The following is a 26,860-nucleotide window of genomic DNA, read 5'->3' on the forward strand; positions in this document are numbered from 1 at the left end:
AGTCAGCTAGCAACCAAACATTATTCAAAGCAAGTGGTGTTTCCAGATCATTTGCAATTTAATAAACTATGGCAATACTTCTTAAAGTTCTCTTTGCTATGTCACTCTCAGCTTTCCTCCTGACCCCTGTGGCTGCCCAGGCATCTCTCCTGCCCCTCTCATCCTTGATCCCACATCCAAATTCTTGAAGCTGAACATACTGCCAGACTGTCCTCAATTAAACCAGTTGGACTCCCAATTCCTTCATCTTTCCTCCCACGCCCCTGGATCTGCCTGCAGAATGCGGCCCAGAAGAAAAGCTGGCCAAGTCTGCCTGTCATGCAGGAGCTGGGGTGCAAGGGGAGATGTGGCAGTGGGGTGGTTGGGGAGGGGGCAGGGCTGAGACGTCTAGAAGTCAAAGACAGTTTTTGTCAGGGTAGTGGGGAATTAGGGAGAGGAAAGGACTGTATTTATAAGTTAATACCTTTTCCACAATTTTTTAGACTCTGCATGCATTTAAGGGACAAAATGTAGATTGAGAATGGCCTATTTTTTGTTTTGCACATGCTCATCTGTGTTTTTAAAGTCCTGGGTAAAGACAATAAAAGATTTGCTTGTGAATATGTATTAAAAATCAATAGAATTAATCAGGATTTTTTCTGTGGGTTGAGAAAAATGTCATAGCACTTCTTTACCTGAGGCAAATTTTATGCTACATTGGCTAAGGAATTTAGAACGCCTGTTTATTCTCAAGTAGGAAACAGAAAACAAGGTGAATCTTTATAATTTAGGTATGATGTAGCATTCATAGTTAATAAGGTAGATTTGCATGGATTTAATAAGTTTTTAGTTTTCATACTAAGAGTAAATAGAGGCAAGAACATGTTAAAATAGCAAAGGTTGTAGGAAATCAAGTTCATTGTCCCTTGGTGGTGGTAAAGGTTTTGTACACAGAGTGATGTTTTTAAACAGCAATAGGCTGTAGAGACATTGGAACCAACTAGACTGATGAAAGCAGTGAAAAGGACAGGTGACTCTGAGATTTTATGCTGCTAGAACTGGAAGTGTCTCCACTGAGTGATGGGAAGAGAATCAGAGTAAAGACCAGGAATTTCTGGAAATCCCTCCTGCCGAAACGCTTGTGCATGGAAATAATGGGCTCATCCAGTGCTGTCTGTGGTGGTGAGACCTGGAGGCATCCCCAGTCCCCGTCAGTGGAAGAGGCCTGGGCTTCCTTATCGGAGAAGCGGGCAGGCATAAAAACAAACAGGAGGAGTTGTATGTATTAATATGGAACAATGTCCTTTCTATGACCTGGGGATACATGGGTCATGGCACAGTATGTGTCACTAGGGAAACAAGCTGAGCGCCATTGAACAGAGAGAATCGAATATACGGAACTGAAGAGGCATTGGAGGGCTGAGAGGGCAAAGGAGAGACCGAGGCACAGAGGAGGCAGCTGCCATTCCCTCAGGCTGGGGAACAGGGGGCAGGAGTTGGGGTTCTCAGAACCCACCCTGCAGGCAGGCCTCAGGTGCTCAGAGGCGGCCTCCAAGCCGGGACCAGCCTCCTGGGGGCTCTGCCGGGCCGGTGTGGGCATCTGCATCTGGTTGTGCCAGATGAGGCTGGACAACGACGCCAACGGCTGCCTCCCCTGGCCGGCTCAGATGGGGGCCACGCCACCAGCACTGCGAGCAGAAGGAGGGTGTGGTGTGAACCCTACTTACACCCTTTGAATTCTTTCTGCAACTAGCATTCATTAGTGCATTACTTTGCACTTTAGAAACTTCCTTTAAAAATTACTTGCTGCCTAGCTGTAGGAAAGAAACCACGACATTCTGACGTTGAGAAAGCAGACTCGCAGGACACAGGTCTCCTTAGATGAGGTCCTGGGAGGATTCTCCCTCTGGAGACTTTCTTTGAAAGCAGCCCTCAGGGGCATACTGCTGCCTGCCGCCTGGCTGGGCCCGTGTGGGTGCGGGAGCCTGGGGTGGGTCTGTCTGATCCCTGGCAGCAGCCTGCGGGAGCAGAGGCTCTCTTCCCTTCCTCACCCTCCCAAGGAGCTGCTCTGCTGCCATGACAACGCTGGGCTGGGAATCAGGACGGTTTGGTCTCTATGAAAACACCCTGGAGGTTAGGCGGAGGGGCCACTGAGATGCTGGTACCCTCTTTCTTAAAAGCCCAAACACAGTGTCCCCCTGGGGCTGAATCAAATCTTAGCATGTGGTAAGCTGTGCTTTACCTCTTTCCAGACGTGCTTCTGCAGCCCTGGGTCTTGGTTGGCTCCTGTGCTTGGCTGCCTTTCTTCGTTCCTTCCCTCCTGCCACCTCCCTGCCTCCCTCCTTCTCTCCCTCTCTTTACCTCTCTCTGTATCTGTCTCTCACTGTCAGAAGAAAAACACTGGCTTACCATCTCCCAGGTCCTCCAAAACACAGCATCAATGTGTTGACATGCATATAGGGCCTGCAGACTTATGGCCTCTGTAATAACACATGTGTCTGTGGGACTGATAGCCCTGAAACCCCACTGCTGACATGTTAGAGCCGACATGTGGATGGGACCCCTGGGCTGTAGACTGCTCAGCAAACTGCTCCAAAGATCCCTGACCCCAAGTACCTCAGATCTAAAACAATGTGTCAGCCCCCACCCCGGCCTTCGGAGCTTGGGGCAAGATGGGCAGAGCTGAAAACATGCCCTGCTCAACAGGTGCCAGGCTGGGAGGGGCAGGGGTCAAGGAGAACCCACTCCTCCTGGAAAGCAGGGGTTTGCTGAGGGGGGAGCATGGGGCATGCCCCAGGAGGCCATGGGGTCTGTGCTCCAGGGATGGGGCACTGGGTACACACCCCACAAGGCTGAGGGGCCTCAAAGTGCCCTTCCCTCCCCCACCCCAGCTCTCCCAGGCTCTAAACCTCTGGGGACGGAGACCTAGAAAAGCCCAGTCAGTTGGAGAAATGCCCCTCCCACCTTTCTGCAAAGACCCCTTCAAATATGCTCGAAACCTAAAGAGGCCCCCACCCTGTATGGCGGCAGACTTCTGAAACCCACCAACCTCGGGCCCCCAATTCCTGGGAAGCTCTGGAGGCCATCATGCTCTCGGGCCAGGGACCTGCAGGCCGGGCCCACTGCAGGAAAGCCAGTGCTCCCCCGCCTGCCCTCCCACACCCACCGGCCGCAGGGCGCAGACGGCCTGGGCGCTAGTGTTTGAGGTCCCGGGATGGCGGAGAATGCTGACAGATGCCCAAAGCAGCTGCTACCTTGTCATGGGTTTTCAAAGTTTACACAGAGCAAATGAATGCTCATCACACACAGGAAAAAAAGATAATTACTAACATAGTCAGGACCGTCTTTCCTTAAAATAGAGAACACACCACTCAGCAGGCAGCGTGACCCAATGGCAGGCTGCACGAAGCACCACTTCCCCTCTCACTTCTGGCCCTCGGGTCTGGGTGTGAGACCTCTGGCGGGAAGGACCAGGATTCAAAGTGGAGGCCCTTCAGGCCTACACAGCCGGGCCCGCGGCCCTGCCGTCTCCCTGCACCCCAGTCGGGCCCTGCACACAGCCTGGCCTGCTGACCCCGGATGGAAGGGTCTGCCTGGGGAGCCAGCCCCGCAGATGCCTCTCGTATGACTGCACCTGCCCGCTGTTGGCTTCATCCCTGAGGCCAGTCTGGCGGGCCTCTTCTGTGCAGGAACACGCACAAGGCACAGATTTCGTGAATTCAAGCCCAGTGCTCTGTGGGGCACGGAAAGGACAGCTCTCCGCCCAGTGCCCCCCACACAGGCAGACAGCCTGTGGCCTCTGTGGGGGCTGCAGCTGTCAGCACTGGGCCCCGGGCCCCCTCCCGGGACAGGATAGGCAGCCCCCAAGGAAAGTCCACTGGAAACGGTCTGACAGTTCTGCAGGCAGCTCTGGTACCCCCGCCCCGTCTGTCGTGTGCTGTGACGTGTGAGCAGAGGAGAAAGCCACCAGCTGCAGAGCACCCCCTGCCCGGTGGCGCCTCAGGGGCCCTGGCACGGCCCATTAAGAGGAGGCAGCAGTCTGCCTTCTGATCCTGACACCCAACGCAGCGGGCATTGTCAGCTTTTGGGCACCCTCTGTTGACCTTGTGCCCTGTCAGCATGAGCCTGGGGGAGCTCTCACAGCGAACCCCCACAAGTCTGGACACTTGCTCCCACTCCCTGGCAGCCTGGGCAGGTGTGTGACCTGGGCTTGGCCAACCAGATGCCAGCCCCAGGCTTCCCTCCAGTCCGCACAGGTGTGACTTGGCCAAGTGCCCCTTCCTCCAGTCAGAGCAGTCCCCTGCCAGGGGTTAAGGCTCAGATTGCAAGCACCAGGATTTTACCCTGGAGCAAGTGGCACCAAAACCTGGGACCTGGTGAGAAGGCCAGCCCAGGTGGCACCTCCAGGGTCCAGTGGTGTTTGTTCCCAGGGTTGTCCCACGACATCGTCTCCCTGCCTAGGCTATTCCCATGCTGTGAACTGGACTGTGGTCCGAGCCTCCAGGCCCCTGGGACCTTACCTAAACTTCATCCCCCCCGGCTGTCCAGCCATCTTTGATTCTCTGAGGCCTCCTCAAATCAAAGCTTTCCTGGAAGCTCCTGTTTTGACTAAGGCAGCCCAAGTCATTTTCTACTGTCTGTATCCCAGAGCCCCAGCAGGTAGCCCGCCACTGAGAACACTGACTCCCTCCCCCAGGGCCTTTGCACCTCCTGTTCCCTCTGCCAGAAACAGTCTTCCTCTGAATAAAATCCTAGCAAAAAGAATGAAGTGATGTACTAAAACAATAGCCTATCTGTATGAATAGTTTATCATGTGAATTTCATCATAGGGAATGTGTATGAATAAAATGAACAGTATCTGTTTGTGGTCAAGTTATGTGAAAATAGTTATCATGTTTTCACTAAATTTGGAGAATATATTGGACTATCTGGTCACCAGCCGTGTATATGATTAGTCTAGTTTACCAAGGGGCACCTCAAGGAAATAATTCTCTCCAGAGAACTGAAACTGAGGCAAAAATATCAGTAAGACACCACAGATAGTTCAAATTAACACTGTTTTAAATATAAGCCCCGAATCAGAAGGCCCATTAAGAGGAAGTTCCAGTTTCTAGGGGCCAAACAGCTATCTGGCTGCTTCTCCTTGGGCAGCTGAGTGCTCCCGTGCATCAGGGACATGGTGACAGCCACCTCCGGATGCCTGGAGATCTCACGCGGGCTCTGCTGATGGGCTGGCGCTCTCCCCTGCCTGGCCACCCCACTGGCTGGGACCTGATGGGCAGTCAAGACATTGCTGGACTGGACTGCGTCCTGGCGAAGGTTGTCTCTGCTGCCCCCTGGTAGTCCCGCCTCCAGCGGGGCCACAGTGAGGCTTGGGGGCCCGAGGGGTTAAGGTCGGTTTAGGGAGCATTCAGCTCAAACACACCCCCTCCCTCGCCTGACCGTCTTTCCCTTCTGCATCTGCCATAGCTGCTCTAGGCCCATCGCCGGGTATCTGGGCCCTTCCCTTCCACAGGCCTCCTCCTTGCTGACTCCTGCCTTCAAGGAAATCCTCATGCAGGATCAAGGAAGAGAGACTCTCTTCTTTGCCATGCCCCAAATCCTCTTTTGGGAGAGGGAATCACCTTTTACGTAGTGAGAAAAAAATTCAGAACTCTCAGAACTAGCTAGAAGGTTTGCCAACAGACCCTTCCTGTTCTGCGCCGTGCGCTATTGGAGAGCTCCCTGTGGTGTCCCGCACTGATCTCTGAGTCTCTGCCGGGGAGTTTCCATCTGTATTAGCCTTCTCGGGCTGCCCTATAAACACCACCGGCTAGGGGACTTGAGCTAAGGGGCCATATTCATCTCTCGCAGCTGGATGCTCGGACGGAGGTGTGGGCAGGGCCGTCATATGGCTCAGCCTCTCTTCCTGATTGGCAGATGGCTACCCTCGCGGTGTCCTCACATGGCCCTTCCTCTACGCGCACTTGGAGAGAGTTCCCAGACGGCTCCTCCCCTTCTTGTTAGGATACCAGTCCTTTCAGATTGGAGTCCCACCCTTATGGTCCATTTAGCCTTAACTGCCTCCCTGAAGGCCCTGCCTCCGAGCACAGGCACACTAGGGTATTAGGGCTTCACCATAGGAATTTGGGGGGAGAGGGACACAGTTCAGTCTCAGGCACCGTCCTTTGACTTGTTTCATAAAACTAAACAGGAGTGGGGAGCTTCCCACCCAACAGCTTTTGTATTTTGAGCTTCAGAACACAAAGTTCATTCGTGACCATGTTCTGTGGTCAAGTGGCCACAACCAGGTACCAACGTCTTTGTTGTGTATCTGTGCTGGTTACTGTCCGTTTTCTTACGCCCTCACCTCTCCCCCACACAGCTCTCTACCCTTCTCTGCCCAGTTGTCTGTCCAGAAAGCTGACTTCTAGGTCTGTCTTGCTGGAACTACCTTGTTCCCTGGCTTGTGATTGGATCCAGCCAGCGGGAGTCACTGGCCGAGATCCTGGGAGGGCAGGAGAGGGGGACTGGTGTGTTTATGTCCCTCCGCTCTCCTGACTGCCCATGGCTGTGGCTCCTACAGCCCCCATCATAATGGGCTCCCTGCCCTCCAGGCTCCCTTCAGCCTGGTCATGCTTCTGGAAACAGTCCCTTCACCCACCTCTCCTCTGCCAGCTGAGGCCATTGTCAAAAGTACAGATCTCAGGAGGCTCACCTGCCACCTTTACCTTCCTCTCAGGGCCCCTGGTCCCTGGCATGATCAAAACTGCAGCTGGTCAACATTAGGAAGCCAGGCCCTCAAGAGGAAAAGTGTCAGAAGCCTGTTCCCTGGCCTCGAGTCTCCACCCCTGGACCTGTGCGCGCTCTCCCTGCCAAGCACAAGCAGAGACCCTCCAAGTTGGGAGCTAGGGCAGCCACATCAAGGCGAAGTTAAAGCCTCTTATCAGATCAATGTTCCAAGCTGGTGAGGGTCCAGAGCTCTTATTCAGGAGCCAGGCTCAGGGTGGGAGTGAACACAGTTGTCTGTCTCTCTAGGTGAGGAACGCACAGAACAGAAATGCACCCTTCAAGCCAGGCAGCTTACTCTGGGATGTCAGGCGTGCAGGGAAAGAGCATAGAACAAATGAAGAGCCCCAAACAGAGGCTCCAGTGGTGAACTCAGCACGTGCAGGGGTGTGGGCATGTCTGCTCGGTCCTCGTCCCGTGATCTTTCACCAGGATTCTGCTCTGCAGGAGGTGGTGGGTCCTTCGCCGTGCATAGCAACTCCGTAGCAACATTGATAGGAAGTCAGTTCACAGTGTCTCACCAGGTAGGTCAAACAATTTCTTTGTATGAGAAATCCATTTTTCAGGAATGTAAGCGCGTTCCCCTCCCCTTCCTCATCTTTTTATTTCTCTACTCTTTTTTCTTTTCTTTCTCATTAAATTTTGTCATCTAACCCTTTATCCTTTCTTTCACATCATTCTTACAGCACTTGAGAGCACCAGTGGGTAGAAGAAATACATGAAACTCAATAAACCAGATCTCTTTTCCCCTAATTACAGTCACTGCAGTATTCCGGACCTCTTGGTCATCTTCCAGGAAGGTTAAAAATAATTTGTTTAAGTCTGAGAACACATTTTATTTGCCTGTGACAGTTCCAGCAGCAGCCACGCGTTGCCTCCCCTGCTGTCATAACAACAGGGCGTCTGCCGGCAAGGAGATGGACCGGAGGTCGTGAGGATGTGTGTGCCTGTGCCCTGAGACATCTACAAAATAGCTGCTTCTCTCCTTTTCATTAATGTCTTCATCTATTTTAAGGTCCAAATTTACCTCTGTATGTCTGTGAGCTGAACGGCCATGCCAGCTGATACCACTCTTCTCCATGCCCTTTCCTCATCTTGCTGAGTCTAGGCCAGGGTCTCCTTCCTACAGCCCAGAAACGCTGCCATGTCAGGACCCCTTGGGGATCTGAAGACTGACATGGTCCCCTCCCCAGGAATATGAACACCCGAAGCTGAATTGCTGTTCCCTCTCAGGGGTTCATGAAACTATGATAAAGTCTGTCCAGGGCCCACCTAGGGATCAGTCTTTGGGGTGGATGCTGGGCATGTGCTTGTTCAGTAGGCACCTGAGTGGTCTCTGTTCACCGTGAACTGCAAGCACCAGGGCTAGGGACACATCTGCCCCCAATCCCGGAACTAATCAGATGATTTTCTAAATGATTCATCCTACCTCACTCTCAAATGATCTTTGCAGGCTAGTATCTTATCTTACCCGTCACCACATTCATGACCTCCTCTCGGCTGGATCATGGCCTTAGGCAGAGAACTTAATCACCCAACATCTTGTCTTTGTTACTCCCTAAAATAATTACTTTTATGTATTTTAATGTCAGCCCTTATTTATGAGATTTTGCTCTTGAAAAACCACATTCCATTTGCACAGCTCTCCTTGGAGCAGCTCCTACATTCAGGCTGCGGCACCAAGAATTTGAGGGTGAGACACTCCTGAGACCTCAGTGAAGTCTCATTTTCAAATTCTTTCACCTTCTAAATAACACTGTACTCATTTCTATTGCAAAGAGTAGGATTTGCAAATTACTTTAAGAGAAAAAATTAACTAGGATGTTTAGGAATAGAGAGAGCACGCTGATGCAAACCTTTTCAGGTTTTGGCTTTCCCCATTGAACTACCCTTGTAGCAGAAGAGGGTGGCCACATATGCTGTAGATCTGGCATCTGGAAGCCCTGCTTCAAGAGGAGAATTTCATTCAAGGTTTGTGGTTCACCCCAAAAAGTATTTAAAATGTTGCACTCCTCAATATAATTTATCGATATTCAAACATCATGGATTTCTCCCTCACATTTTCAAGTAAAATTAATGTCCCAGGAAGGTGCTCCCTATTTATTTAGACTTTATACTCTGGCACACTTCGTATATTCCATTTTAGGAAATCTGACCTTAAATCCATTATATTTATGTACATTTTAAAATGCAATTTCTCTGTACTCCTTCTTGTCTATTTGCCATTCCATACTTCCAGCGAAATTCTGGCCTGAGCAGTAATCAGATTCTCTGTTCTTGGTTGATTAAGCCCCAGGCAGGTGGGACTCCACCGCAGCCCCAGCTCTGAGACTAGAGCCAGGCACGTGGTTGGTGCTCAGTGGACAACGAAATGAATAAATGAATCACCAACTCACTTTCAGACCATTTGGGTGCTGGCTTGCATTCATCCTCAAACCCAAGATGACTCAGAGGCTTTGTTTAGATCATCTAGAACATATCATTAACACCGGCATCGCTCAATAAACCTCTGGTTTTTCTGGCTGAGAGTCCACTTTATTTCGACCATAACATAGATAGACCCCACCTTCTGTTCTAACTCATTATAATTACTTGAGAGACTCACTTGTGGAATCTATTAACATTGCTGCAAAGCCATATTCTTCATGAAAATGATGAATTTCTATGAAAGGTGACCTCTTTAATGCACCAGGGCATGGCTGACGCTAAAGGCAGAGTAGCTATGGATGATCCCTGCACGAGTGATGTTTCTACTGAAACTGGAAATTGATGAATTCCTGCAATGCCTGCTTGTTGACATGCAGGAAAACAGCTGATAGCATCACCTGGATTTTTTTGATGCTAGATAAACAAACTTTAGTCACTCACTCAACATGCATTCTTTTGTCAAGTACCAGGGGAGAAGGATTTTGGATAAATGGGAAGTATAATCCTTACCTTCCCGGCAACTACAGCCTAGCAGACTGCCCCACTCTTACAGCAAACATGGGGTGCTTTTAGGCCATCAGCTGTGTGTGTATAATAGCAGAGGAGTTTTGCCCCCCAGTCCTGCCTTGACGTTTTAGAGGTACTTCTCTCTGCTGTCCGACCTTTTCCCTCTCGGCCTGTTGCTCTCCTGACCTCTGACTTCTATGTCAGGCCGGGCTTCCTACACCCCAACCTCTCTAGATCAGCATGTCTCTTCTGTACATGCTGTGGGAGCTCTCCTTTCTCTCCCTTTTTCTCTAGATTTCTACACTCTCCTAATCCATTTTTATTTTTCAAAGAAATTTGCAATCTGTTTGCTATGAAGGAAACAGACTGGATGCAGGGAACCGTGGAAAGCAAGACATGAGAAAAGCAGAGCCTGAGATATTTTGGGATCCTAGTAATGACAGGAGTGTGTTTACTGAGCACCAGGGCTGGGCCAGGTACTCTTGGGAGCACTTGGCCTGGATTAATTCACGCAGTCCTCAGTGGCTGCACATGAGATGGACAGGAAGGTTATGCCCGTGTTGCAGTTGAGGAAACTGAGGCACAGGGAAGTTCTGTGACTCAGTAGCTCCCGGGGCAGAGAGAGCCCCCCTTACTGCAGAGTGAAGCAGCCGCCCACCTGTGAAGTGCTGACCACCCCTCAAGGCCACTCAGTGCCACCCCCAACCTGACGTCTAAAGTGCTTCCTGTACACTTTACTCACTGAGTCCTCAAAGCATGTATGAATGACTGTGTGCTTTTCATAGATGAGAACAATGAGGTTGAGAGTAGTTAGAAATGTTCTCCATGATCACAAAACCAACAGGTGGAAAGAAAGTCCAGGATCCCAACTCGGGTGTTTCTATCTCCAGAGCCCATGCCCCAGAGTACTTTGCCCTGTGATCAATGTGTGTGCACACGTGTGTGTGTGTGTGCATGCATGTGCACAAGCTCCCATGTGCCCGTGCACATTCATAGTTATAGAACCATGCTACATGCTAGTGCAGTTTCTGGCTGTCATCAGTCCATGACCTGCCCCATGTACCGGGAGACACATCAGGACATGCGCCACCCCTGCTTATGGACCAGAGCCCTAATGCCCCCTGGGGTCAGCCATACATCTGGATTGCTCACCTGCAAAAGTTTCATCCATTGAGGAAGGAGAATAAAAAGCCAGCCCACGGCTCTTCTCCAATGTTCAGGTTGACTTTGTGACGGGATTGCAGCCCTCAGACAGTACATAGAGGCTTTATACTCTTCAAAATAATACAAGGTGTAATATTAAGGTTTAAATTGTTTTTCTGCCAAAGTGGATGCTTACACTTTTCACATTTCTGTGTTTTAACTGTAAGAGTAATAAATTTTCCTTGTAATAACTATTTGGTTTTAGAGAATTAAAAAAAAGTAAATGATAAAGCACTGTTATATATTAACATGTTAGAAAAATGAACTTCCCAGGGATTAACGGTCCTGGGCATCTTTGCAGTTCCCCTGTCACCGCTCAGACTCCCTGCCCTCACCACATCCCTGCTCAGGGTCTAAGGCCTGTGTACAGAGCAGCCCAGCTTTCCTAAGAGAGTTGTGATTGAAACCAGCTGGAAGGACAAACTAGAATGGGGGGAGCCTCTCCATCCTGCCTCACCTGCTCAGACCCAAGATTACCCAGAGCTCTTTGCATGAAATGATCTTACCGAGGGGGTTTTCAAGGGCCCTTGAGTCACTCAAAATTGCCAAGGCTTTCGCTTCATCCCTGTACATCCCCCAGGGGGAAAGTGTGCTTGGATCCCCAGCACCACCTCCAGGTCAGTGGCTTGCTAGCGGGACTCCCAGGGTGCAGGACGCAGCTCCATGTCGTGCTCATGGCCCTGGTTTGTCCCGGTGGGAGGACGCAGAGCGCCTTCAAAGGGGACGGTGTGCGGGATGAGGTCCAGGGGCCAGGCGCGTGCTTCCAGGGGTCTTCCCCTTCCTTCCAATGGTGCTATTTAGTTGGCTAAAAAGCCTCGTGAATATTTGCCCAATTGTGACTGACAATAGTTTTATCCCAAGGCTATTCAGAGACAGTCCAAGAACCCAAGGAGGACGTGAGATCTTTGGGGTTCCTCCTGGTCCTGGCTCTGCCCTCGCTCCCTGGGAATGCGCGCAGCAGCCTGGGCTCTGGCACCGGGGATGCTGTGGGAGGCCCGGGGAGGTCAGCCCCACAGGCCACACCACCCTGCGCACCCCTCCTGATTCCTGGGAAGGTGGGCTGCGGGCCCTGGGGATCCCAGGGGATACTCTTCACAGAATTCAGTGCTTCTCATTCTCATACGCTGAGCGCTCTGCAGTTTGTGAATGAAGTGGGGGGTCCCAAGCCTGACCTGGTATTTTCTACTGAAAGACCATCGGGCCAGGCAGGGGATCACATTCTCCCTTTGACTCGGAACACCTCCCCACCCACCCAAGCCTCACCAGATGATCCTTACCAAGCATTTCAGATGGTTTCCCACGGGTTTTATTCTCATCCCAACATGGGCTACATATGTCGGCAAAATTCTTCTCTGCCATTATGTTAGGCAACTTAGAACTGCTGTTGTGCATTATCATGCATGTTGTTCATGAACTGTGATGTTCTAATTAATGAATAATTTCCAATTTCGTCATTTTCACACTCAACCGGTGATATTCACAACAGCCAGTCTGCAGCCTCCTAACTTGGAGATGTCATTTTAGGGAATTGTGGGTGAGAGCAGGCTGAAAGGGCATAGCTGTCACAGCCCACCGTCTGATGGTGACACCACACCTGGCTCCCTGTCTTCACATGGAAGCCTGCGACCTTTGATGCTGCCACTTGGGGAGGGAAATGGGTGTAACTAGGTGGTCTCCAGGGCCCACAAAGCAGCGGGGATGCCCCCACCTGTGGGCGAGGATGATGCCATCAGGGTCACTCCCAATGCACTGCAGAAAACCAGGCTTACTCCCTGTTGAGGTGGTAGGGCCTGTCCTCCAGTGAGTGGTTCTTCCAGAGATGCATGACTACTTTGCCAGCACCCGGCTGTGCAGGGACCCGGCTGAGGGGCGAGCCAGCAGCAGTCACGAGCGAGGAAGAAGAGCACAGGTGGGGCGGTGGGCAGCCGGTAGGGACCACCTAGGGGCATCCATGGCACAGCCCAGTGGAAGCGTCGAGCAGGGGTCAGCGCAGGTCCAGGCAGGTAGGGGCAGACATCTGGTCCGATGAGGTTTGAAGCATCAGCACTTCGGGGAGAGAAGAATTCATGGTTGTGGTGAGACTTTCTGGAGAAAGTGGGCAGGGTGGCAAGAGAACCAAGCAGAGGACCCAGAAAAGCCTCACGATTCCGGGGCAGGTGGAGGAGGGGCAGAGCAGCCGGAAGGCAGGGCTGCAGGAGGCCGAGAAGGACGCGGTCAGGAGTGCCGGGCGCCACAGGGACAGGCACGGCAAGGACGAAAGAGATCCGTTTGTGCAGCAATTAGGAGGCGACCTTTGCCAGGCTCAGGAGCGGGGAGAGGGCACAGCAGGTTGGTAGACTGAGGGCCACATGGTGGGCCGGAGCCAAGACTGCTCTAGAAGGGGAGGGAGCCAGATGGCAGGCGAGAGCGGGAGGACTGCAGACGGGCAGACAGAGACAGACGGACAGACAGAGACAGACGCAAAGAGGCAGGCTGAGAGAGAAAGAGGAGGGAGAGAGAGACGATGACAGAGGGAGGGAGGGAGAGCTGTTTTGAGGCAGGGAGACTGGGACGAGGCCGTATCTGAAGAGAATTTGTAAGTCTTGTGTAATTGAGGCCAGAAGCGTGCCCTCCACACAGTGGAGACTTAATACCTGGGAACGGGTGGTAAAGACTGCATTGAGCTGCGGGCATGGGTGGGGATGTGGCAGCTGCCCGGTGGGGCAGCCCTCTCCTGAGCAACTAGGCCAGACCAGAAGTCTTCTCATAATTCCTGACTTGCTTTTCAATGTGACTCTACTCAACATTAAAATTTGTACTAGCAGAATAAATCTTTGAAATATAAAGTGTTCAGTCCTTGAGGTTACAACATGCAGTACCAGACATGTGATCAACTAACTAGCACGTTAGAGTCACTGAGTTACTGGGCGCTCTGGTTGTGACCGCTAGTTCCCCCTGGCCTTAAGCGATCACAACCGTGGCAGAAGGACAGGAATTCTGGAAAGGTCTGGGCTGCATGAGCCCAAGGCACAGGGGGGCCACTCTTTGGCTATGAAAACCCTCAAGGGTGCCAGATTAATTCCTCTGGTCAACTCAGGACATTAGCAGAGGAAGACAAGGAGAAGTGAGGAAGAAGGACAGGAAGTCGTAAATCTGAGAAAAGGAGAGGGTGAGGTGGGAGTGGTTAATGAGAGGAAAGGAAAACAACATGAGGAGAAGTGAGAGAGAGGCAGAGGGTGTTTATCAGGACAACAGCTTCAACAAAAAAAGAAAAACAGAACTCCAAAAATCTAAAGAAATGACGGTGTCACCAAGTCTCTTACAAGAACACGCTAGGCGGTGTTGGAGAGTCCTGACTTTGTTACACCATTTCCAACTCTGTGCATTGTTGACTATGACAGAAGTTTCTAGAATGGGGGAAGTAGACAACTGACTATATTCAGCCCCTGGGTAAAGCAAAGTTGCTGGCTAAGTTCTTTAGCTTGGGTCTTTACAGTGCCCTGAAAAGAAATAAAAATGAGTTTACTGAAATTATCACAGAGAAGGCAAAGGTCAATTTGGCATGCGCAGTGCGATCAATACCAGTTACAATGACATGGCTGACGACCCTGGCCAGACTCCATTGTTCCCTGAACCACACTGTTTTATTTGACGTGTTCCAGTTGCTCACATATTTTCATTAGGTCAAAATTTTAAATGGCCTGGAAGGAAGATTTCTTCACAAGAGGCATCGAGGCTCAAAGGAGCAGACTGGAGTGCCAGGGTCCTGGGCGATGAAGACTGACAGATAAATAACTCACGCCCTTTAGGAAAGAAGGTGTCCTTTTTCACACGGGAACTGTCTAGATGCTCAGGAAGCCTGCACCAAATGCAGAAGATTCACTTCTTCCTCTCTGCTTGTTCCCCATCTAACATTGCTGGGCTGAGTTTTCCCCACATTAATACAGAACATGTGAGAAACATGTGTGATGTCAGTTCTCCACTTCCTACAGAAACTCCACTGCGAAGGTACTTTTCTACCACTTTCGTATGATAAGGTATTTGATGTGAAGATTAAATGTCCTTATGAAAGACAATTTGCATGCACACATAGCAGAAGGAAGAATGTCTCATGTTTAAGTAACAGCCCAAAATGTCTCCAGTGTCCTGGGCATGTTTCAGTCCATTGTTCATGTTCAGGGGCGGCCCTGGGAGAATCATCTGAGAACCTGAAAAGAACTTCGGATGCTGGCCATATGTACATTTCCCCAAAGGTTAAAGGTTTCAGAAGAGAAGACCGTCTCCTGCACCTCCATTCTTGCGGAAAAGCACTTCTAAATGTTAATGTTACATTAACCTTGTCTGCCTGACCTTGAGGTAGCGGAATACCAGCTCCAGGGAAAATGAAGCTCTCCATAAATCTGACCCTGGGAGGGCTCCTCAGGCCCCGTATCTTAGTCATGCTTGAAGGCCATTTTTATGGATCTCATGCAGCTGAACATGAATCACTTATTTATGGATATTTGACATTTGCTGGTACAGTAATTCACTCTCTGGACACTTATTATATTTATTTTAATTCTTTCTAGAATGAAGTGCAGAATATAGAGCTTTTTAAATCTGCATATGTACACAAGCTTTTCTCCTTTTTGTGCTTGCTTTATTAGCTAAATGGGCTTTTGGACTTTCTTTGTTATGATGAAATATTATTTTCATGCTCATGGAAAGAATTCAAACAGTATGGAAGGTATACAATGAAACAGGAGTGTCTCTTCATCCAGAGGCTCAGTTCCACTGTCCAGAGAGAATCACTACCAGTAGATTCTTGTGTCCTTGTGTATGTTTTGGAAAATCCCCACACCTATCATATATCTGTATCTATCTACCTAACATGCACATGCACATTCATACATATATGTGTGCATATATGCATATATATGCAAACAAATCTTCATTGAGATGGGACATTGTGTATACTAGGCTTTTCTTCTCAGTATCTGGGTGACCTTAACCATATATATTAACACACAGATTCATCTCATTCCTTTCAGTAGCTCTGAAGTTTTGGGTTGCATGGAAGACTCTGAAGATTATTTGATAATCTCCCTGTGGAGGGTCATTCCAGTTTCTCCCGAGTTCAGACAATTTTTCAAGGAAGACTCCTAACTGTAGCCAAATCTCTCATCCTGTGGCTACCACAGGAGTTTAATCCCGATTTCTTGAGTCATCACTCTGCCCTGGAGCCTAGACCTAATTATCCTATTTGAGTTTATGACTTCTTTGGTAAGGAAAAACATAGCGTTGTTTTTGTTCAGTTATTTTGCCCACTTAGCACTGGATAAAATCATAACAAAGACATGGTTCATGAACAGCAGGCTAGAAATTAAGTTAAGAGAATACAGATAAGTAAGATAGAATTCGGTAGAGATAGCAAGCTTTCCCATCACAGAAATTACATTTATTCTCAATTCTCTGCTTTCGTTTTTCTTTATCGTTTCATCCCAGGCCTGACGGACTGGGAAATGGCTGGCGTTCCCGTTCTCAGTCAACCTTACTCCTCCCATCTTTGCTAGCCCATCATAAATCAGACCATCCTGGGCTGCATCAGGTCAAACCAGACTCGACCAGCAGATGTAGTAGGTCCAGACTGAGGAGTCACATCGAGGCGCTTCTGACTGCCTGGCCAGTTGCAGGACAGCAGACAAAGTAGATGGAGCAGAGGCCTCATTTCCTGGGGGTGGGGGGTGGGTGTGGAAGGCTGCAGCTCCAAGCATGGGTGCCCTAGGAGCGCCACCCAGTGATCCCAGCCGCCAACTGCTCTTGAGGACAGAGGTCTCCTGGGCTCAGGGGCTAGGCAGGGCTAGGCTGTGGGGCTGCAGGAATTACAGCAGGGAAGACCTGATAGCTCATTCCTTCCTCAAAAATCTCATAGTTTCTGGCTGGAGTACTTTGCCATATTTTCCAAATATGTTTTACGGCTTTATTTTAGCTCTTCTGGACTGACTTTTATCAGATTAATTTATGGTACTGTTCTCTGTTTCGCCTCCTTTGCTAAAGATTTTGAGATGCATAAATGCATTTTCTCTGAGATGGAGCTCTGAGACGGACAGCTCAGTGTCCGGAAGGAGATACAGACCATTGATAACTGCAGCACCCCCACCCCACCCCACCCCACCACCAAGGACAGAAGCTGTGGCGATGGGGTTGGGGGGGCGGGTGAAGGAGGTGAGGGAGGGCCTTCCTTCTCACTGAATCCCCTTTGTACCTTCTGAATGTTAGGCTGCATGTCTTACCTGCACAATAATACTAAAAATTGGCTTACTTAGTCATTTCTTTCTTAGTTCTCATGAACATCCATTTTCCAAGAGAGAAGAGCTTGCTCTACAATGAACAAATAAAGGACTGGGTCCTCTGCAAAAATTGTGACATCTTTGAGTCAAATGAAAATATCAAAATTAAGAAGAAGGAGGAGCTGGCCATCCCCCTGTGCTTTTGATTTTCTGCCCAGCTGTTCTCTCCTCTGGGGTCGCTGCCTTTTCGTCTGAGTCTCTTCTCCCCTCAGAGTTCTCCCTACAACCTGTGTCTCCTCACAGTCCATTCTGGGTGCCAGATTCACTGGAATGTCCTTTTAGGACACGTTAGGGCTCGAGAGTTGGGTCTGGAGGCCTACATCCCTTCCCTTACCATCTCTATGACCAGAGTCCTGCTTTCTTAAGCTGGGCAAACACTGACAACCATCCTTGTACCTTTTTCTGGAACTCTCTGGTAAAAGTTAGATGGAAGGAAGCAGCTAAGCCCCTGGAGACTCACCCTTCTCTACCGCTGAATGGAAGAAGGCCACTGCACAAAGCTTATCTGCCCCATGACAGGAGGAGAAGAGCACAGACACGAAATCTTCCCCTCGCTGGTCACTAGTGACTACGTCCCCACGAAGCACCAGGCGCGGGCTTGTCGGCTCAGCCGCCGTCTTCCCCAGGGCCGCAGGCAGAGCGGACAGGGGCATATGCTGGCAATGTTCATGCCTGTCTACACTGCAAATGCGGAAGGAAATAGCACATTTGTCAAAGACATAAATAAAGACAACTGTCTTGAACAAAAAAAAAACAACAAATGTGATTTAAAAGCACACATAGTTTTAATTTCAAGAGCCATTTCTGAAGTAGAATTATCTGGACTTTGGTCTGCCTACAAGGAGGAGCAGACGGAAGAGAAAAGACGAGTTTGTCTGTCACCTACTGCTGATTTGATGGACTTGCTCCTTAGGCACGATGCTCTGAGTTCAATGCTGTGTCGAGCTCTCTGGCTTTTGGCAGTGACGGGGCTTGAGAAATCAGGAGAGGCAGAAGGGATTAACCACTGAGGGGCTAAGGCCAAGACAGCGCACAACAGAACGCCGGGGGCCACCAGCACTCTGTGGATCGCTTACTAATGACACAGTCTAGAGGCCATGACCAGAGCCGAGGAGAGGAGCGTGGTCTTGTAGCCATGTATCCGCAAGTGCTCGTGGGTGATGTGCCCCCCAACCCGTGCGCATCTCCATCCCGCATGGTCATCAGCATGAATCAGTCCTACGACTGAGGCGCAGCACGTGGCACCATAAGGGGTGAAGGAAGTGGAGCCAGTTAGGGAGGTCAGTTGGTTTTTTTAGGACGGAATTTTAAGAAGGATGACAGGATCAAGAGGGTCAGTTGAAAGGCCAGACAAGAAGGGCACCAAAAGGCCTTTGGATTTCTCCTTCGGTCCCCAGTGGCCTTAGGAAAGCAGATTTAGGAGATTGGAGTCGGGGCAGAAGCATGAAAGTGAACGGGTTGTTCTGTGGCTGATGGAGCCAAGTACTAGATCGCATAAGCACAGTGCAGTTCCTCAGTGGCAATGTTCACCTTAAGTGGCTGCCTCGAGCAGGCAGCAAAGAGCCAAAGAACTCCGTTCAGATGCTGGAGCCGTGTTCACACAGAGGACGGCACCACAAGAAGCCAGCTGTTGTATTGAAGGAATAGTCATCCCAAGTGACCACACAGCGGACAAAGGAAGGGCTGTCGACACCCCCTGACCTCCTTTCCCTGCAGGTAAAGTAGCTGGCAGCGCTTGACAGAGGCACAAAAGCGTGATTGTTTGCATCTCTCTTAGGTCCTGCCAACTAGGTTTTAATTAAATAAAAAGAATAGGCATCCCAGTTCACCTGGGGAAGAGGGCAAAGGGGAACTGAAAGCACTCCAAGTCTCCATCAAAGGCCTCTCAGTTCATGGTGCAGCGCTGGGCAGTGCTCTAATCACCTGCTATTTATTGGTACTCTTTTTTTTTCCTCATTCTTCACTGTATCTATTACAGTAGAAATTTAATTATGATGATTGAATAATTAAAGGAATCAGAAATAACATGCACACCAAGCTTTTTCTTCCCCTTCAACTAAAAGGAAGCTGGCAGTGGACTGAGGCTTCTCTGTCAGTGCCAGTAGCTCCGAGTTCTGAGTTCTGAAGGGTAGGGTTTTAATTTCCTTGATAAAAGTTCCCTTAAGAGATGAAATGTAGGTATTAAGGAGAGATTTAAAACAATCTTATATAAGAATCTTATCTGAAAATAATATTGATAGGGAAGATAATGACTTCTAAATTTTCATACCTATCAGGGGCACAATAGAGACCATTTGATAATGAAGACCTGAATGGGGGAAAAAAAGTCTTTAGTTCTCTCTCTTTTGCCAAAAACAGCAGAACAAAATACTCCTAATAGCAGTTGTCAGGAAAATGAGAACCTGGGTTGTTTCAGACTCGTCGCTTCACAGAAATTGGAAAGAAGTCTCTCTGAACTGCTTTTTGTTTTGTGTTAAACCCATGAACCTGAATGGACAATAGAGTTCCCATTTCCAAGCTTCAGACCACCTGAATGAAGCGAAAGGCCACAAGCATAACAGACTCACATTTGTCTACAAGTTCCTGCCCCGTCCACAAGCCCCCTGGGGCCTCTGCCGCTCAGTGGTAGTCTGAGGCCGGCACCTTGCCTGGAACAGAGAAGAGCCGACTTCCCGGTGATGAGACAGTCCAGCAGCCCCAGAACTTCCGGGACTGCGAGTGGGGGTCTTCATTAGGGAAAACTCCCACCAGACAAAGAATTCCCATCCTGGACACCTGGCTTCGGCTGCTTCTGGCCTCGCTGCTTTCTCTGACCAGTTGGCCTCCTTCATGCACAACCCCTGCCCCATCTCCGCTTCTGGCTGCCTATGCTTGTCTACTGAATTAGATACAAAACTCGATTTCTTCCCGTCTCTAATTTCAGCCTGGTTTCCATCATGCTGATTTCTCTGTCTTCCATAATCTGTGATTCTTTGAACAGCTTTCCTGGTAACACCTCTTCTGGCTCTGCCAGGCTCTAAACCCCCTCTCCTGGCAAATCACCCTTCCCGTTCTGTGCTGGTATCACAGACCCAAGCCTGCATCTGAGAATCGACGCCCCCAAGCCCTCAGTCCCAAATAGAAGCACTTTCTCAGCTTAGCAAGTGGGGCTTTCAAAGACCTAGTTCCACAGCTCCAGATAGAGAAGGCAGGATAGAGAGTCACTTGCCCATTCAATGGTTCAGTAAGTATGGACTGAACATGGACTAGGCACTGGGAAAATTTACCTCTGTAGAGGCCTTCATCTATAATACAAGAAGCTCAGTAGAGGGCACTCCTGTATTACAACTGAGCATGTGCATGGTGCCCCTGAACCCCAGGACCCAATCAGAAAGCACAAAGAATCACACACACACACACACACACACACACACACACACACCACACCACACCACACCACACCACACCACACCACACACCACACACACACGCATGCAGGAGGGCACACAGACCGGTGTCCTGATATTTTTCTTTCAACATACTTAGTATGGCTAGGAATGCTCATGTTTGCATGCTATGCTTCTAACGTTAACTAAAGCACAATTAACGATGTGATGTATTTATTGCTCTACTCACGAGATACACTTGCAAGTTATTTTAATTGATTGTACACTTCATTTCTGTACCCTTAAAGGAAAAAGAGAAAATGTTTTATGTTACAACTTCAAAATGACTGCCAAGTTATTGCATTCTGTTTACTTGAACTAATTGAGTTCCTTTCTGGGTATGAAGTCTTTTTGATGCAAAAGAGAAGGGAGAGGAGCTGACATATAGCTGCTGCTGGTCATGAAATTCATTGCAGGCAAGACAGAAGTGCACACTCCTCTTTGAGAAACATCTTATTCCAATTAATTAAGATGAAGAAAGCACACTATAGCCTGTATCTTTCATTGGGTGGAATACTTGCCAGTTGGGCGGCCACCACTATTCAAATGACCGTGTACTTTATAAAACGTGTGTTTCTTTGCAGTTGTTAAAGCAGATCTTTATTGAGCACTTACCACTTGTTAATTATTTAGTTGTGGTTTAATTATTCAGTTATTACATGTATTATTTAATCTTCGCAACCACCACATGTGTCAGATACATTGTAGAGGTAAGGAGCCTGAGAAATGGTGGGCTCACGGTGGCCCCATGGCTAGAATGTGGTGGGACAGGCTGGGCCCCACCCAGTTTGTGGGCACAGCCCGGGCCATTCACCACGACAGTGTGTGCATGTAGAAACAGGCTTGTAGTAGGCTGGCATTGCTGACATAGTGGTAAACTTTACTCTCCCTCCCATAATTCTGGTGTTTTTCAATTAAAATCCGTATTTGAAGGAACGTTACTAGTTGAGATAGCCAAATGACATTTTTATGTGTTAGATGTTAAATTATCAACTGTAAAATCAACTTATTAGCTAGTGAGTGAAATTAGAATGTAGAACAGTTGCTATTCAATTATGGTGAGTTGCTGTTTAATGGCTCTCTTCTGGAAGGCTCTATTAATGTCTATTAATCTGCTTTTTCTGATGAACAACAGACAGCCCTTTATGGCTAAACCCCACCATAGGGGTGCAACCTGTGGGGGCTGCAGTCAAAACCACCATTGGCAGTAAGTAGTACAGCACCAAGAAAATACACTGCATGTTTTACTAAGCTATTTCCCTCCTACCACCCTCCAAATAAAAGCAAACCCTGATGGAGGTAGATGCAAATGACAGAAAGGAGTCCTACATTAAGATCATTTGTAGGAACCAGATTAAGAGAGTCCCAGTCCTGTTTGTCCCTTTCCAAATGCCCATGTCCCAGGCTGCTAATCGAAGTCACCTCTTGGGCTGGCACCCAGCCTCAGCCCTGTGTGTGATGCAGGGAAGGAAAGTGAGAGGCAGCCGTCTGATGAGAAGGTGGGCAGGCCATAAGGAGAGCCAAAGCAATCACCCCAAAGCACACTCCTGCCTTTGCAGGCTTCCCAATAACCACAGTGATGGTATAAATTACATGATATCTGTTATTTTTGCTTACTCATTATTCACCCTTTTGGGAATAGATTCTTCTTTGGGAATCACCTCTCCCCAGTTTCAGCCCCTGGGCCACCTCTGCCAGCACGCTCTGTCCTCCTGGGAGAGCAGTGCCTGACTCCGGGCTGAGCCACACAAGCCAGAGCGATGTGTGCTCCAGGCTTTTGTTGCAGTTAGGCCTTTTTTTCTGGGTTCTAAACCAAGGATATAAGTCCAGGGCTGCCAGTAGGAAAAAGAATCAATACAGAGACTGGATGGAGAGAGACCTGGTCTAACACTTCTTTTGAGCTCCTAGATCTAGCCATGCCTGAAGAGACGCCTGATCATGAACTTTTCAATCATGTCAGTGAATATATTTCCATTTTGGTCCAACTCAATTTGATTTGAACTTCTGCCTTTCACAACTGAAGTCACGTTGCTTACAGTTTCATCCCCCATTAAATTAAAATAGTGCATGGGTAGAGTGTGGAATGAGGCAGGCGGGCCCTCAGCCCTAGGCATAAATACCACAGGGCTTGGAGCAGGCCATCTGAACCTAGGTCCCACCTTGGCCGACTCACAAGCACACGGGCCGTAGTCTCCTCAACTGACGTGGACAGAATGGGCCACAAGGCCATTGCCAGTCCTGGACCCACTCTGGAGGGCAGTCGACTGCAATGGCCACTGCCCAGGAATTCCAAAGCTGGGGTGGCTCCTCCGGCATTCCACGTGTGTAGTTTTCTCACATTTCCACACCAACAAAATACTGTATTTCGTCATAGCTTGTGAAAGGAAGGTGGCAAAGGAGAACGTTTCTATAAAATGTTGGCCTTTATTCATCAATGTGATCCTTTCCACCTTGTCCCTTTTAGCCTTGCCTCCATCTTTTGTACCTAATGAGCAGGAGTTGGGAAGATGTGAGGGGCCATGTCACCTGTGGGCAGCCCCAGGTCTGTTACCCATAATGCACTCTTGGCTTCCTCTGTACCTGGGGAGGCTGTGAATTTGTTACGTGTTTTCAATCCAGAATAAAACCTCGGAATTGGAGAGAGGTGAGATGGAAACCGGGGAACAGGCACTGGCGTTTGAGACCCACGGGGCCGCCGACTCCAAGCTATAGACACATTTTGTTTCCTAGGGCGTCTGGAACTGCAGGTGCACGAGGGGTGGGTCACCTGTGAGCAGGTGGGTCTCTGGTCTCAGAGAGTGGCAGAGGGTGCTGCCCTGAGATGCCAACACTTGCCCTGGGATGTCCGCGTAGTGGTGGGGACGAACCAAGGTGGCCAAGAGGGCTGTATGGGAAAGGGGCTGCCTCGGTTACCTGCAGGCAGGTAGGTTTGCAACCAAGGATGCAAATGCCTGCCCTCTACACTCACGGCCACCGCCAGCCAGAAAAAGCTGGGCCTCCGGGCTGCCCTGGGCTCCAGAGCGGCGGTAGCCGTGTGGAGCCCCTGGACCTCGGGCAGGAAAGTGAGCCAGGGCATCATGGAGGGCCAGGGCCCAGGGCGCCTCCGAGGGCGCAGGGCAGAGCCCGCCCTGGGTGGGCACAGGCTCCAGGTGCAGGCAGCCAGCGCCCTCTTTTCCCCTCCCGGGGGTCGGGGGGCCTGACCCCGCCACCCTCGCTCCCGAGCGGGACACTCCCCCCACCCCGGGCGACCCCCAGTCCCTCAGGCGACGGGGCCCTGCCCGTTCCTCTCCGGACTCCGGGCGGCGCCCGCGCCCGCAGAGCGGGGACCACGGACCCGCGCCCCGAGGCTGGCCGCGCCGCGCACGGCAGAGGTCCCGCCCGGCAGCCGGCGGGCGGGGAGTTCCGGGAGCCCGGGGCTATTTTTGTAGGATGCGTCAGCCTGCCGGGGAGGAAGCGGCGGCTCCGGCCCATTGTCCCGGCGCGGCGCGGGGCGCTGCAGGGGGCACAAGGGGCCATTTCGAACGCCCGAAAGGCGTGAAAACGGCCCTCGGGGCGGGGAACCCATGCCGGGCCGCGGCCGCGGGGGCGGGGCCTGGGGCGGGGCTGGCCCGGAGGGGCGGAGCCGGGCGCCCTCCCGCCGCTGCAGGCTGGCGGCGGCGCGGGGACTGCGGGGACAGCGAGCGGCCGCGCCGGTAGCGACGCCGGGGAACCCGCGCCCGCCTGCGCCTCCGAGGCGCGCCCGGCAGCGGCAGCGGGAGCGGCCCCGCGGCGCCGCGCAAGGCAGAGGCGAGCACCGCGCGCCGGAGCCCCGAGCTGGTCCCCGCCGAGGGCCGGGCAGCGGCCGCAGCGCGGGGCGCGGAGGGAGGGAGCCGCAGAGCGAGCCCGGGCCGGCGGAGGGCGCGGGCGCGAGCGCCGTGAGCCGCGGCGGCGAGGCGGCTGGCAGCAGACAAAAGCCCTAGGAGACGCGATGCCCGGCGGGCGCGGGGGCCGCGGCGTCTGAGCGCGCCGAGCGGGGCGCCCCGGGTGGCCAGGCCCGCCGGTCCCCGCGGCGGAGGGCGGCAGGCGCGGCCCAGGTGCGCCCTGCCGCGTCGGGCCCGTGACTGCTCGGGGGGCGGCGCCGCGGCGGGAGCCATGGGCAACATCTCCTCCAACATCTCGGCCTTCCAGTCCCTGCACATCGTCATGCTGGGCTTGGACTCGGCCGGCAAGACCACGGTGCTCTACCGGCTCAAGTTCAACGAATTCGTGAACACGGTGCCCACCATCGGCTTCAACACGGAGAAGATCAAGCTGAGCAACGGCACGGCCAAGGGCATCAGCTGCCACTTCTGGGACGTGGGAGGCCAGGAGAAGCTGCGGCCGCTGTGGAAGTCCTACAGCCGCTGCACGGACGGCATCATCTACGTGGTGGACTCGGTGGACGTGGACCGGCTGGAGGAGGCCAAGACCGAGCTGCACAAGGTGACCAAGTTCGCCGAGAACCAGGGCACGCCGCTGCTGGTCATCGCCAACAAGCAGGACCTGCCCAAGTCGCTGCCGGTGGCCGAGATCGAGAAGCAGCTGGCGCTGCACGAGCTCATCCCGGCCACCACCTACCACGTCCAGCCGGCGTGCGCCATCATCGGCGAGGGCCTCACCGAGGGCATGGACAAGCTCTATGAGATGATCCTGAAACGCAGGAAGTCCCTCAAGCAGAAGAAGAAGCGGTAATGCGCCCGGCAGCGTTCGGGAGCGAGGAGTGGCGAGCGTGCGCGTCAAGAATGAATGAATGGATGGATGCATGGAAGAGCGAGAACCCGCGCCCGCGAACAAAGACAGCGAACCAAAGCGATTCTTCGAATTTTTAAATCGTAATCTCTGCCCCCAAATGTAGGACTGGTGACTTAACCGGGGTGTGTAGGCTGACTTGCTAGCCTGCGCTCGACCCACCCCCACCCCCAGCTCAGGACCTTTTGTCTGAACGCCGGAGCTGCTAATGGGGCGGGGGCCTCGCAGGGAGTGGAGGTGCGGGTCCTGCGGTCCGCCCTCCCGGCCCAGGTAGGAGGCTCAGATGTCAGAGACAAAAGCGAGTTCTTCCTACTCCAGCGGGGCCAGAAGTTCGGGCTGCCCCGCCCTCACGGGAGGATCGCACCTGTGAGTTGCCTGAGGTACGCAGTTCCCAGAACCCTGGGAGTATGTTGGCGGTGGGAGGTCTGGGGGGATGGCCACTCCTTGCGTTTCACGGGCTGTGGAAGCTGGATGAATTTATGTCACAGGGCAGGCCCCTGTTCAGATTTCATTTGTCCTGCTCTGGGCCCAGGCGAGTTGGTGGTTTGGGCCATCAGAGGACTGCCTGGAACAACCCAGCAGCCTGAGGGCATGGGCGCTGCCCTGGCCTTGGCTGGGGATGGCCCCGAAGATGCCCTTTCCCTGGTGCTTTGTGCTGGCTGCAGAAGACCAGTTTTGCTGAGAACTGCTTTTCGACCTGGACTCAGACAATCTTCCAGATGGTTTGAACTCTGTCCATGTGTAGGTCATTATTACACAAAGAGACCAATAAAAATTGAAACAAAAAACTGTTGGAGGTGGTGGCAAATGATGCATTTACTGTTCGCAGGACAGTTAAAGGTGTTTAAGGGGTAAAGCTCTTGGCGTGAATGCTGGCTGGGGGAGGGGGCTGTGGAGCTACAGAGGCCCCCGTCTGTGCGGTGTAATCAGCATAAATACCTAGACCCATTCGTGTGGAATCTTAAATTCTCTTCACCTACTGATTGGCCTGTGTGAGCGTACCAGCTGCAGATGTGCGCCGAACTGCAAGATGTTTTTTGCAAGGGATGTTTCTTATAATACTAACCGCTTGTTGATGGGTTTTGGTTTGCAGACATGTTTTAAAAAAAAAAATCTATAATGAATACTCACCTTAGAATACTCCCCTTAGGAAAAAAGACTTTGCTCTGCCCATTTAGGTCCCTTTACACTGCAAGTGGCGACACGTTCAAATTTCTAATTTGGTTCATTGTGGCCTATCTGGCTTAAGTATTTCAATAAAAATGTCTCATCGGAGTATTTGACGTCATGCACCGAAAAATAAAACCCCGCCTTGTTGCAAAAACTGACCTTGTTGCATGGATTTGAAAGCGAAGGAAAAGCACAGGATGAGGGGTCCTTCCTAATCATTCTTGTAGGAACTGGCTTGCGTAGCAGATGCAAACAATGAGTGCCTGAGATGAAAGAAAGCGTGTGACAGAATGGTCACCTGTACTC

General features: G+C 51.2%; 1 protein-coding gene across 1 annotated transcript; it reads left to right on the plus strand.

The window, feature by feature from the left end:
* The first annotated feature begins 24,258 nt into the window (after window positions 1–24,258).
* On the plus strand, window positions 24,259–26,177 carry ARL4C (ARF like GTPase 4C). Its single transcript, XM_017640225.3, has one exon. The coding sequence runs from the start codon at window positions 24,749–24,751 to the stop codon at window positions 25,325–25,327; it is 579 nt and encodes a 192-aa protein (XP_017495714.1). The 5' UTR covers window positions 24,259–24,748; the 3' UTR covers window positions 25,328–26,177.
* Window positions 26,178–26,860: the final 683 nt, after the last annotated feature.

This window comes from Manis javanica, chromosome 12, assembly GCF_040802235.1.
Source record: "Manis javanica isolate MJ-LG chromosome 12, MJ_LKY, whole genome shotgun sequence".
NCBI lineage: Eukaryota > Metazoa > Chordata > Mammalia > Pholidota > Manidae > Manis > Manis javanica.

What these genes read in the sequence shown, in the direction of transcription:
- ARL4C (XM_017640225.3), top strand. Translation starts at nt 24,749, where the DNA reads ATGGGCAACATCTCCTCCAACATCTCGGCCTTCCAGTCCCTGCACATC.